At 48.2% G+C, this 14,412-nt stretch overlaps 1 protein-coding gene across 4 annotated transcripts in view; it reads left to right on the top strand.

Annotated features, from left to right (window-relative positions):
- The first annotated feature begins 2,268 nt into the window (after window positions 1-2,268).
- PPP4R3B (protein phosphatase 4 regulatory subunit 3B) overlaps window positions 2,269-14,412 on the top strand; it is a 99,961-nt gene continuing 87,817 nt past the window's right edge. For 2 of the 4 annotated variants that reach the window (XM_082252369.1, XM_082252366.1), the window contains exon 1: window positions 2,270-2,641. In XM_082252369.1, the coding sequence (XP_082108495.1) occupies window positions 2,500-2,641 (142 nt within the window). In that variant the 5' untranslated portion in view covers window positions 2,270-2,499. Of the gene's footprint in view, window positions 2,642-14,412 lie in introns of all 4 variants that reach the window. The other 2 variants (XM_082252367.1, XM_082252368.1) reach the window with 2 other exon arrangements.

Raw genomic sequence — 14,412 nt, 5'->3', positions numbered from 1 at the left:
ATTGGTGTGAACTATGACATTGAACACCATATAACCTACTATCCATGTTTTTGATGCAGAAAAAAATGCACTGGACTGCATGTGGTGTGAACTGTCCCTAAATCCTGACTTCTCTTCTCTGCGCTCTGTTGTTTTTGAAATGTCCTGTTTCCTGCATTTAGTGCCCTGTTAGAAAATCGCACCTTTCATTATGGTCAATTGGAAATGCAGCAAAAATGCATTTTTTTGTAACTCCTGTTTTTTTTTTTTTGTCACGTCAGTTTTTTTTTTTTTTTTTTTCAGGTGAGCTGGGATGAAAATGCATGTAAAACGTATTGGGCATTGCATTAAATTTTAATGCAATGCATTAGAAAAAATTCATATCACATTTTACAATGCGTTGATGGGAATGGGCCCTTAGGGTGAAGGGCTGCCTTAACCGCTTGCCGACCGCTGCAAGTACATATACTGCGGCGGTCAGCCCTGGCCAGGCAAAGTGACGTATCGGTACGACACTAGCCTGTGAGCCAATAGCGGGCGAGCACGCACCCCTGCCCTGGCTCGTTCCCTAACGAGTCCGCGCATGTGACCGGCGGACCCGATGTCTGTCGGTCACTCGCGATCGTCCGCCGTGAAGGGAGAAAGGCAGGCGGCTAATGTAAACAAAGCCGCCTGTCATTCTTCCCTGTGTAAAAATTAAGATCATACGGTTCTACTATGTAGGACCGTTGATCTCTGTTCTTACACCAGTAGCCATGTCCAATCACAGTTAGAAACATGCCCCTAGGGACATACTTAACCCCTCCTTCCCCAATAAAGTTAACCCCTTCCCTGCCAGTGTAATTTTGCAGTAACAGTGCATATGTATAGCACTGATTACTGTAGTAATGTCACTGGTACCCCCAAAAATGTCAGTCAAGGGTCTGATCTGTTAAAGGAATTGGCAGCACTCCAGGTTGAGTCAAAATCCAGATTTATTGACTGGACATCCAAATATGACAATCGTGACAAGGTAGACGCGTTTCACACACTGACTGTGTGCTTAATCATTAATTAGGGTCTGATCTGTCCGCTGCAATGTCGCAGTCCTGCAAAAAAAAATCGCAGATCGCCGCCATTACTCAATTAAAAAAAAAAAAATGACAAATCTTTCCCTTAGTTAGTAAACCCAATAACTTTTGCGCTAACCAATCAAAATACGCTTATTGTGATTTTTTTTTTTTTACCAAGCATATGTAGCAGAAAACAAATTGGCCAAAAATGTTAAAAAAAATTTGATTTTTACATTTTTTTGGGGGGGAATTTCATATAAAAAAAATGTGAAAAATATTGTTATTTTTGCAAAATTGTCGCTCTTTTTTTGATAATAGTGCGTGATCAAAAAATCGCACAGGTGATCAAATACCACCAAAAGAAAGCTCTGTTTGTGGGAAAAAAAGGACGTCAACTGTGTTTAGGTACAGCGTCGCATGACCGCGCAATTGTCCGTTAAAGTCACGCAGTGCCGAATCACAAAATAGGCCCTGGTCAGGAAGGGGGTAAAATCTTCTGGGGCTTAAGTGGTTAAAATACTTGAATTTAGTGTTTTTTGCCTGCCATTTTTATGAAGTTGGTGGCAGGGTTTCTTCAGGCATACCGTCCATGTTTTTGGGATGGGAATGAGGAACACCTATTAGCAAAAGTATGTAGCTATAGGACACACCCCCTGTCACGCCCTCTAAAGTGAGAATTATTTAAATTAAAAAAAATGTGTTATTCCTGCAAGTACTTTTTTTGTTTTTACTACTATTCCTTACATATTTAAATGTACACATGCAGTAATTTGGAAATTGGATGAAAGGTTTAGTACTGTGAAACACTTTTTGAAAGATAAAAAGTGCTTTTTCTATACAAGTATAGAGATCAGCCCAAAATGAGGGTAAAAGGAGGAGGAAAGAGGGACTTTGTTCCAAATCAGGGACAGTTGGGATCTATGGTTTCACTAATATGAATGCAATATAATGAACAGATGATGTGGTATAGTCTATGATCAGAGAGCATTCATGAGAAGAGCAGTGTCGGGGTCATGTGAATCGAATTGTCCCAGGGTGACAAGCTCCTATAGGGCTCAGCACACATAGTGGCTGTATAGAGGTGAAATGTCCCCTTTACCTCTCTCCCCACACTAAACATGTCCTCTGCGGCTTCTCCCTCTTCCTCTAGCCGGTGTTGTGCAGAAAACACAGCGCCCCCTGCCGGCGCTCGTCATTTGGCGGAAGTCACAGGGGAAATTCTTGGCCCCCGAGCGACACCGTAGCCCCTGCCAAGCCGGCCCGTCCAACCTGTTCCATTTCTCGTTGGAGGAAGAGAAAGGAGAGAATCGGGTTACAAGATGGCGGCGGTGTGATCGGAGAGCAGGTCGGAGGAGGCTGGTGAAGGAGCTCGCCGAGGAATCGCCCGCACTGACACCGGCAGCCATGATTGGCGGAGGAGGGAGTCGGGAATAGAGCCGTGCCGGGGGGAGGAGGAGAGTGCGCCATCATGTCCGACACCAGGCGGAGGGTGAAGGTCTACACTCTGAACGAGGACCGACAATGGGACGACCGGGGCACCGGACACGTCTCCTCCACCTACGTGGACAGGCTGAAGGGGATGTCTCTGCTAGTCCGGGCCGAGGCTGACGGTGAGGAGGGGGGGCCGGGGGCACCACAAGTCCCAGCGGGCACTGGGGGCCTTCTAGTGTTTTCTATGGCCTCTCCAGGACTGAGGTACCACAAGTCCCAGCTTGCTCTGGGGCCATTTTAATGCATGCTATGGCCCGTCCAGTACTGAGGGAGTGCTCTGAGCCGGCTGTGCTGAGGGCCCCTCCAGGACTGAGGGACCACAAGTCCCAGCAGGCTCTGGGCTTCATAGGTGATGTACTGAGGAACTCCAAGCCTCATCCCAGGACTGAGGGACCACGGTTCCCAGCTTCCTATGGGGGGCGCCGGGACTGAGGGACCACGGTTCCCAGCATCCTATGGGGGGGCTCCAGGACTGAGGGACCACGGTTCCCAGCTTCCTATGGGGGCTCCAGGACTGAGGGACCACGGTTCCCAGCTTCCCATGGGGGGCGCCAGGACTGAGGGACCACGGTTCCCAGCTTCCTATGGGGGGCTCCAGGACTGAGGGACCACGGTTCCCAGCATCCTATGGGGGGCTCCAGGACTGAGGGACCACGGTTCCCAGCTTCCTATGGGGGGCGCCGGGACTGAGGGACCACGGTTCCCAGCATCCTATGGGGGGGCTCCAGGACTGAGGGACCACGGTTCCCAGCTTCCTATGGGGGCTCCAGGACTGAGGGACCACGGTTCCCAGCTTCCCATGGGGGGCGCCAGGACTGAGGGACCACGGTTCCCAGCTTCCCATGGGGGGCGCCAGGACTGAGGGACCACGGTTCCCAGCTTCCTATGGGGGGCGCCAGGACTGAGGGACCACGGTTCCCAGCTTCCTATGTGGGGCTCCAGGACTGAGGGACCACGGTTCCCAGCTTCCTATGGGGGGCTCCAGGACTGAGGGACCACGGTTCCCAGCTTCCTATGGGGGGCTCCAGGACTGAGGGACCACGGTTCCCAGCTTCCTATGGGGGGCTCCAGGACTGAGGGACCACGGTTCCCAGCTTCCCATGGGGGGCTCCAGGACTGAGGGACCACGGTTCCCAGCTTCCCATGGGGGGCGCCAGGACTGAGGGACCACGGTTCCCAGCTTCCTATGGGGGGGCTCCAGGACTGAGGGACCACGGTTCCCAGCTTCCTATGGGGGCTCCAGGACTGAGGGACCACGGTTCCCAGCTTCCCATGGGGGGCTCCAGGACTGAGGGACCACGGTTCCCAGCTTCCCATGGGGGGCGCCAGGACTGAGGGACCACGGTTCCCAGCTTCCCATGGGGGGCGCCAGGACTGAGGGACCACGGTTCCCAGCTTCCCATGGGGGGCGCCAGGACTGAGGGACCACGGTTCCCAGCTTCCCATGGGGGGCGCCAGGACTGAGGGACCACGGTTCCCAGCTTCCCATGGGGGGCGCCAGGACTGAGGGACCACGGTTCCCAGCTTCCCATGGGGGGCGCCAGGACTGAGGGACCACGGTTCCCAGCTTCCCATGGGGGGCGCCAGGACTGAGGGACCACGGTTCCCAGCTTCCCATGGGGGGCGCCAGGACTGAGGGACCACGGTTCCCAGCTTCCCATGGGGGGCGCCAGGACTGAGGGACCACGGTTCCCAGCTTCCCATGGGGGGCGCCAGGACTGAGGGACCACGGTTCCCAGCTTCCCATGGGGGGCGCCAGGACTGAGGGACCACGGTTCCCAGCTTCCTATGGGGGCGCCAGGACTGAGGGACCACGGTTCCCAGCTTCCTATGGGGGCTCCAGGACTGAGGGACCACGGTTCCCAGCTTCCCATGGGGGGCGCCAGGACTGAGGGACCACGGTTCCCAGCTTCCTATGGGGGCTCCAGGACTGAGGGACCACGGTTCCCAGCTTCCCATGGGGGGCGCCAGGACTGAGGGACCACGGTTCCCAGCTTCCCATGGGGGGCGTCAGGACTGAGGGACCACGGTTCCCAGCTTCCCATGGGGGGCGTCAGGACTGAGGGACCACGGTTCCCAGCTTCCTATGAGGGGCTCCAGGACTGAGGGACCACGGTTCCCAGCTTCCTATTGGGGGGGGGGGGGCTCCAGGACTGAGGGACCACGGTTCCCAGCTTCCTATTGGGGGGGGGGGGCTCCAGGACTGAGGGACCACGGTTCCCAGCTTCCTATTGGGGGGGGCTCCAGGACTGAGGTACCGCAAGCACAGCACGCCATGGGGCCCCTCCTGGATTGAGGCACTCCCAAGTCCCAGCTTGTTCTAGGGACTTTTAGTGCATTCCATGGGCTTTCCAGTACCGAGGAACCAAAAGTCCCAGCAGGCTCTGGCGGCTGCGCTGAGTAACTAGAAGACCCAGTGTGCCTTGTACTTAATCCTGGAAAGGCCCTTTGGCATTTAAAACAACTGTAAAGCCCATTGGCTGTTGAGGGGCTGGATATGAAAGTGGCCAGGGATCTGTGGGGGACTGGTAGACCAGAAATCCTGCCATGTCTCTGACTGGGAAGATTCTAGGTGTAAATGATGTGATGGAAGAGAAGCAGGGAGTTGTTTTGTCTATTGCACACCTAGCACTGACCTTGTTGTCAGAGAGCTACCTCATAACACAGCCAATGCTGCTTGTGTGTGTAGATTGCAGCACATTGCTCTGCTTCTTTTTTTTTTTTTTTTAACAACTTTATTGCAATGCTACAAAATGACATTCTATTCATATATATGTCACTGCAGTGTGTTGCGAATCGGTGTAGCATGCTGCGATGTTCTGCAGTGGGAAAATAATCATTTTTCCCAAGTGCACTCCAGTGCAGTGTGTGAACTAAACAGATAGGAAATAAAGCCTTGATAGTACGCTGTGCAGGGCAGCCCAACGTTCCAGCTTTTTACAAACTTGCCGCGATGCCGTCCTTGTCACACTGAGGTGAACACAAATGCTCAGCCCAATGGTTGCACATCATTCCAGGAGCGGCTCTGGTGCTGGGAGGAGGCCAATGCTAAATCAACACTCTGATGTTCTGCCCTGTTCATCAATGTAGAACACTTGTCACCAGCACGCCATGGATCATCTCAACAGTGGTCCTCAACTCTGGTCCTCGGGGCCCACTAACAGGCCAGGTTTGCAAGATAACTAAATTACATCACAGGTGATCTCATTTGCTGCTCAGTGATTGCAGTATTCTAGTCTGCATCTCCCCAGGGTAATACTTAAAATCTGGCCTGTTAGTGGGCCCTGAGGACCGGAGTTCAGGACCACTGATCTACAGGTCCAGTGTTGTTCCAGCAATCACATTACATCACGTGTAAATGCAATGTTTTGAAGCCGTGTGGGATCCCTTCATCAGGTCCCCCAATCTCACAAATCACATGCCTGACAAAAGGGGTCCTGCATGACTCCAGAATATTACACTTACACATGATGTGATTGAATAAAGCTCTGGCCGTGTAAATGGATCCATGCAGTGCTGGTGACATAAGCTGTATTGTATATTTGTCATTGCTGTAGCACTCTCATATTCCAGGCTTTATCCAGAGTGTAATGGGAATACATCCATGACTGTTCTCTAATGTGGGCAGAGTGTGAAGAGTAACTGCGTTTGTAATGTCTGTCCTCATCTCTCCCAAGTTTAAAAAAAATAAGTTCACCTATTGTTTTAAAAAAAAAATGGCATATCTTTTTGCAGGGGGGAAAAAAATGTACATTTAACTTAAGCCCCCTACACACGTACCGATTGTCGGCCGTAAATATTCGGCCGCCGAACGATCGGCCGATTGCCGGCTTGTTAGTATGATGCTTCCGACAACCGACAGCGCATTTTCGGCCTAAGAGAATCGGGTGTGCAGGCATTAAAATTTTTGTTGGCCAACACCAGAACGGCCGATTGTTCGCCAGTCAGTACAGATTTCGGCTGACAGACAGCAGATTTGCAAGACTGAGCATGCTCAGAAACGAAAAAAGACAAGGAAAGTTAACCATCACATGACATCACTTCTGCAGTCGGCTGTTGTTGGCCGACAAAATTCGTGTGCAGTCTTTTGCAATTTTCAACAGACACGACAGCCCTGGACAAAAGACGGCTGATCGTTCGGCCGACGATCGGTACGTGTGTACGGCGCTTTACACATATTTGACAGCACATCATGGATCTTCAATTGTAGTCCAAAACTTTTATTGTAGAGAGATCACATCACAAAGAAATATACTTTTTATTTTTTTGTGATGTGAGCTCTCTACAATAACATTTTAGGACTACAATTGAAGATCCATGATGTGCTGGTGAATATGTGTGTTGATCTGTGATATATCCAGTGTCCAGCTGGTAATCGCCACAGCACCCCCTATTGATGAGACTGGGATCCAGGAATGTGTGTGATGGCAATAGACAGGGGGTAGACAAGACTGTCTGTGTAAGCCAGGGGTCTTCCAACTATGGCGCCCTCCCAGTTGTTCAGGGACTACAATTTCCATCATGCCCAGTCATGTCTGTGAATGTCAGTTTTCCAGTGCCTCATGGGATATGTAGTTCCGCAACAGCTGGAGGGCCATCATTTGAGGATCCCAGGTGTAAGCTGTCTGCTCATACCTCTTATTGGCTGTCAGTTACACACTGATAGGAAAGATCATTGAACTATCTAGAGCGCCCAACAGCTCCCTGGTAGTTTGAGAACTTCAAGCCAACAGCCGTAAAGGACTTCAGTACTTGTAGTTGTCACATCCACAGAACTCTGTGAAATAATGATACAGCTGGGTGGGCAGAGCCCCACAATGCTGTGTCTTTTTTAATTTGTGTCAGCAAGTAGGGGGAGAAGATCTCTGGCCTGCTGTCACATTGGGAGAGGGGGTGGCTGCTGCATCTGTGACATGTTACACCCTGAATATGAGTGTAACATGTTACAAAAGATGAACTTCTCTTTTAATTTAACCTGTACCTACTCAACCAAGATCTTCCCTGTGCGATTATTTTTTTTTATTTTTTTTTTAAACTCCAGAAATGGTAAATTATTAGGGAAAAGTCTGTACGCTGCCAAACAGGCCACACAATGAAGATCTCAGCAGTGTAGGGAAAGGCAACTGTTAAGCCGGCCATAGATGGATAGAATCTTGGCTAGTTTAGCAGGGACCGGCCTAGATTCTATCCATCTATGGGCAGTCTGGTTGTACTGAAGTCGGTCCATCAATCAACTTCAGAACAACCAGCCTGTTGGATTATTTACATATGATCACTGCTGGTGGCTACAACTGCCAGCAGTGATCATTGCTAGCTGAACACAATAAGCCCGTGGGAGGGATTCCCCCATCAACTCTGAGCAGTTTTTTCTCCCTTCCATCCATGGTGGAAGGAAAGAAAATTTCATAATCTATGGGCTGTTTAAAGAGGTTGTAAACCCCTTTTGTTTACATTTACCTATAGGTAAGCCTACATTAAGGCTTACCTATAGGTGCTATAAATATCTCCTAAACTTGCACCGTTTAGGAGATATTTACATTGCATGCAGCCGATGACGTCAACGGCACATGCGTTCTGAAGGAACGGTCACCCCTACCGTTCCTTCCGATCCCAGTGCCGTGAACGGCAGCTCCCGCGCACATGCGTGGGAGTGATGTCATTGCGCCCCCGGCCAATCAGATGGCCAGTGGACGAGATCCAGAAAGCAGGACGGTCAGACATGTCAGCCTTCCTGTCGGCACTGAGGGGGCTTCGTTTTTAGGTAAGTACTTCATAATGAGCTAGTATGTCATGCATACTAGCTCATTATGCCTTTGTCTTTACAGTTTTTTTGTTTTTTTTAAATTTTTTAAACGGGTTTACTTCCGCTTTAAGACATGGTGGGGGATGCTGTTTATAACTGCAGTAAAAGTGATTCATTATATTGGAGCCAGAGACACCCGGGCAGCTGAGCTAAGTCATAAATGGCAGGCTGCATATTTTTCCACTAAGATCTTTTTCTTTAAAAAAAATAGTAATGCACATCTTTTTGCAGGTAACAGAATGTACATTTATTATTATTTTTGCAGGAGTCCTGCATAGCACCTGCGGACTGTCAGTGTAAGCTGTCTGCTTGTACATTATACTGGCAGGCTGTTGAGCACTCTAGGTAGCTCATTGACTCTTCCCGTCATTGTGCAATGGCTGTCAGTACATGTAGTTCTCCCATTTACAGAACTCTGAATGAATGACGGGACCATGCACATCATTAAAAATGACAGAGTTCGGGGAGAAGATCCCTGGCTCACTGTCACTAGAGGTAGTGGCTCGGAGAGTGGCCCAAGGAGTGGGGAGCATGTTACGTGTTCCCAAAGGTGAACTTATCCTTCGGGGCATCCTAAAGTGTATGCCTGTGTAGGGTCGTGTTTACCTAGAAGGGAAATTCAAAGGTTTTCCATGCATCGCTTTGATAAAAATGGGACGCAGCTGCTGTTCCCAATTTTTCATCCGTGAGAGTTCAGGGACATGCACCCATATGGATGTCAAATTGGGAGCTGTGGCTTTGTCCCAATTTACGGTATCTCACAAAAGTGAGTACACCCCTCACGTTTTTGTAAATATTTTATGTCTTTTCATGTGACAACACTAAAGAAATGACACTTTGTTACAATGTAAAATAGTGAGTGTACAGCTTGTATAACAGTGTAAATTTGCTGTCCCCTCAAAATAAGTCAACACAGCCATTAATGTCTAAACACCTGGCAACAAAAGTTAGTACACCCCTAAGTGAAAAGGTCCAAATTGGGCCCAAAGTGTCAATATTTTGGGTGGCAACCATTATTTTCCAGCACTTCCTTAACCCTCTTGGTCATGGAGTTTACCAGAGCTTCACAGGTTGCTACTGGAGCCTTCCACTCCTTCATGACGACATCACGGAGCTGGTGGATGTTAGAGACCTTGCGCTCCTCCACCTTCCGTTTGAGGATGTCCCACAGATGCTCAATAAGGTTTAGATCTGGAGACATGCTTGGCCAGTCCATCACCTTCACCCTCAGCTTCTTTAGCAAGGCAGTGGTCCTCTTGGAGGTGTGTTTGGGGTCATTATCATGTTGGAATACTGCCCTGCGGCCCAGTCTCCGAAGGGAGGGGATCATGGTTTGCTTCAGTATGTCACAGTACGTGTGAGCATTCATGGTTCCCTCAATGAACTGTAGCTCTCCAGTGTCGGCAGCACTCATGCGGCCCCAGACCATAACACTTCCACCACCATGCTTGACTGTAGGCAAGACACACTTGTATTTGTACTCCTCACCTTGTTGCCGTCACAGATACTTGATGCCATCTGAACCAAACAAGTTTATCTTGGTCTCATCAGACCACAGAACATGGTTCCAGTAATCCATGTCGGCTTGTCTTCAACAAACTATTTGTGGGCTTTCTTGTGCATCATCTCATCATTTCACCACAGGATTTCACCTGGTGACTTTTCCAGTGCCTTGCCTGTGCTTTTCCAGTTCTTTGTGCCGGGAAAATAGAGAATGACCATGGCGTCCAAAAATCATTATTTTTGCGCGAAAGCGCTTTTAGACGAATTGGAAAACAGCGACAGCGAAAACAGAGTTACTTGAAGAACTGAGTGATATCGATCTGTGGGAAAATTCGTCATTAGGTATGGAAAGTGACGACAGTGACAATTCTGATGTCTCTTTCTGGCACATCGCTCTGTTGGAAATTCTGAAGAATCATTTGATATACTTCCCAAATTCCACAAGCTATGTGCCAGAAAGAGACATCAGAATCATCTGTCGTCGCTGTCGCCACTTTCCGTACCTAATGATAAATTTTCCCACGAATCGCTATCACTCAGTTCTTCAAGTAACTCTGTTTTCGCTGTTGCTGTTTTCCAGTTCGTCTAAAAGCGCTTTTGCACAAAAAAAAAAAAAAAACATTTTTTGGACACCGTTCAAAATTTTCCAGGCACAAAGCACTGGAAAAGTCACCCGGTGCAATCCTGTGCTGAAATGGCTACAGTGTAATCCGTTAGGATCACAGCTTTGTATCATGTCATCTGTGTATTTACATTTTTTAATTTGCCGCCGGTTCCACCCCCCTGCGTCGCAACGCTCTCAGGGAAGGGAAGTGGAAGGCAAGTGCCGGCAATCGGCCATGCATAGAGCGGGGAGAGACTGTGAGGATGACGGAGGGGGAGCGCAGGGAAGGTGAGTAACATTGCAGGGTAATCCCGAGTGTGTCATGGGGTTACTGCTTTTGGTACTGAAAATTAACCCTGAGCCACGCTCGAGAATACTGCCAGGGAGGTTAAACTTCTGTATGGCCTTGGCCACCATGCTTCAGCTCAGTTTCAGGGTCTTGGCAATCCTTTTATAGCCTAGGCCATCTTTATGTAGAGCAACAATTCTTTTTTCAGATCCTCAGAGTTCTTTGCCATGAGGTGCCATGTTGAACTTCCAGTGACCAGTATGAGAGAGTGAGAGCGATAACACCAAATTTAACATACCTGCTCCCAATTCACACCTGAGACCTTGTAACACTAAGACACGTGACACTGGGGAGGGAAAATGGCTAATTGGGCCCAATTTGGACATTGTCACAGCAAATTTACACCGTTATACAAGCTGTACACTCACTACTTTACATTGTAGCAAAGTGTAATTTCTTCAGTGTTGTCACATGAAATAATATAATAAAATATTTATAAAAATGTGAGGGGTGTACTTACTTTTGTTAGATACCGTACATGTTTCCTATTGCTTTAAAGAGGAGCTCCAGGCTCCTTCAGAAAAAAAATTAAGTCACTGTAGCTGCTGACTTTTTTAATATTTGAACACTCACCTGTCTAGGAGTCCTTAATCGGCTATCAGGTGCTGCCACCGCCATCTCCACTCATCTCTACTGCGAATGCGTGCTGTGCTCTGTGATTGGGCAGGCTGTGTGGAAAGGGGGAGGAGGCGGCAGACAAGTGGGGTGGAGCTCTGATTTAAATAGTTCAGACTAGGCTGGTCCAAAAGAACGATTTCCTTCACTAAGTGCTGCACTGGCTCTAAGCACTATATGTACTGCATGTAGGTTCAGCTCCCTACAGTGCTGGGCTCCGGCTGAGAGACGGAGACTTCCCATCTTACACCTGGAACAATATAGTCAGTCTGAGTGTCGCTCAGCCATTAATTGGCAGCTTTGTTTTCTGTTAATGAATACATAGCGTTCTCTGGCTCAGCATGATGTCATCAGGCCACTGCTGGTACTTCCATCTTCACCTGGTTTTCCTTCCTGGTTCGCGGGCTTCGGCCGATCCGTTGTGATGTCACTACTGCGTGTGCACGCGAAAGTCACGCCATGGCACAGAGCTCTGAATGGACAGGCTTAACAGCCAGGCTTATATGTTGGGATAGGAGCTTTCCCTGCTTATATGCGGACTGCCTGTGTAATATGCGGTGGGCAGAGAGGCTTGTGAACTTGTTACCAGGCTACAAGCACACAGATGATATCCCATTGCCAGGTCCAGTCTGGCTGGGATTTTTTATATTTTAACCAGTTCTGGACCGGAAGGATTTGCCCCCTTAATGACCAGGCCATATTTTGCAATTTGGCACTGCGTTACTTTAACGGACAATTGCGTGGTCGTGCGACGCTGCACCTAAATAAAATTGATGTTCTTTTTTTCCCACAAATAGAGCTTGCTTTTGGTTGTATTTGTTCACCTCTGCGATTTTTATTTATTTATTTTTTTGTGAGTTTAAGATCCCATTCAGACTAGCGCGACTTGTCAGCCTGACAAGTCGCGCTCGGTCGCTCGCCAATGATTAGCACAGGACCCGTTCTAATAGGAGCGACACAAGTTGCTCCGACTTAGAAAAAGGGTCCTGTACTACTTTGGGGCGACCTGGGAGTGACTTGCATTGACTTCCATTATGTGAAGTCCCTGCAAGTCGCCCCTCGGAAGTCGGATCGCCTCAGTGTGAACCGGCTCTTAAACAAAAAGAGTGACAATTCTGAAAGAAACTATTTTTCACATTCTGCTATATAACATTCTCAAAAAAAATGTAAAAATCTAAATTTTTTCATTTTAGGCCAATTTGTTTTCTGCTGCATATTTTTGGTAAAAAAAAATTGCAATAAATTTAAATTCCCCAACCCCCCCCCCCCCCCCCGTTCGGGCTTTGGAGCTGTTCTCTACCACTCCTCTATCCAAAGTAAGCACCATTATTTGCAGTTAAAGTGTTTATTACCCCAAAAAAAGAAAGTTGATCCTGTTCCCTTTAAAGCATGTTATACAGCACAGTGCTTATGCTGTGTAATTTGGCCTTTTGTATAACCTAAAATACCTGGCTGATCCTCTCTGGTTCTGCCCCCCTCTGTAAACTGACCACGGTTTATCATGGCTGCTGAGCCCTGACGCTGCGGTCAGTTTACATGCCTCCATCATCCACAGCCATCTGTAGCTCTCCTTCTCTCTCTTCCCCCAGGCTGTCTGCTCGTGACAGTGCTTACCCCCCTGCTGCTGCTAATAGAACGAATATTTTGATACAATCCACTCTGTTAAATAAGGACATGCCCCACTGCATGTGAATTATGAAAAATATGCAGATTTCTACCCGATTTCATTCCAGCTGACGTTAGTGGGAGTTCTTGGCCCCGGCCTCTGTCAGCCCAGGAGAGGAGAGCGCCGAGCAGTCACTTGTGCGCCAGGAGACGCTCTGAAATTGGGTAGAAATGAGCATCTTTTTTTATGAAACACATGAAGTAGGGCTTATTGCCCCACATGCAAGTGTCCTTATCTAACCACTTCTGGACCGGAAGGATGACCAGGCCATTTTTTGCGATTCAGCACTGCGTTACTTTAACAGGCAATTGCACGTTCATGCGACGCTGTGCCTAAATAAAAACTGTCCTTTTTTTTCCCACAAATAGAGCTTTCTTTTGGTGGTAATTCATCACCTCTGCGATTTTTTTTTTTTTTTTTTTTTTTTTTTTTTTTTTTTTTTTTTTTTTTTTTTTTTTTAGCAGGACTGTGACATTGCGGCGGACAGATCGGATCCCTAACTGACATTTTTGACTTTTCGGGGGGACCAGTGACATTACTACAGTAATCAGTGCTAAAAATATGCACTGTTACTGTAATAATGACACTGGCAGGGAAGGGGTTAACTTAGGGGTGATCAAAGGGTTAAGTGTGAGCCTTGGAGTGTTTTCGAACTGTATGGGGGGAGGGACTTGTGAAATGAACATAGAGACCTGTGTTCCTAAAAAGGATTCTAGGCGCTCTGTGATGATTTCAGAGAGCACGGTCTGCTGTGTTTACAACAGCGGACCGTCATTCTCTGTCAGCGGGGAGCGATCGTGGCCGCCGGCCCCATGGATCGGCGTCCCCGCTGCCTAGTGGGGGCGGGAGCGCGCCGGTGTCGGCAGCCAAGCCCGCCTGCCACAGTTGTCTGCTGCGGGCAGAGTTGGCAAGTGGTTAATAGAGAGGATTGTATCATCATAATATAGTGGCTTTACAACCATTTTAAAAAAACTTACACTCGGCCGTGAGAGCAGACGATCGTGCAATTATGTAATGACCGATTAATTGTTTATTGGACATAAATGAATCAGTTTTTTGTTATTTTTTTTTTTTTCACATATACCGAGTGCAAACGGGTTGGATGAGAAACACATTAACCATTCAATTTATAGTTCTTTCGGCAGAAAATTTCCAAACTTGTCTTTTTTTTTTTTTGCTCAAAAATGTCACAACTGATTACCGATTTGTGCTCATTAACTGGCCAAAAACTGAACTGTCCAAATGACCGAATTGCAGTGGATTTTTGGGAATAGTGTTTGTCCACCATAAGGCACCCTTATGGGTTAGTATGAGTGGGGCATGGTTACAAAGGCAAGTCAATAGTTAACA

The sequence above is a fragment of the Pelophylax lessonae genome (assembly GCF_965119305.1).
Source record: "Pelophylax lessonae genome assembly, chromosome: 3".
Taxonomy (NCBI): Eukaryota; Metazoa; Chordata; class Amphibia; order Anura; family Ranidae; genus Pelophylax; species Pelophylax lessonae.
Note: the sequence above shows the minus strand (reverse complement) of the source record. Positions and strands in the feature narration are given on the sequence as shown.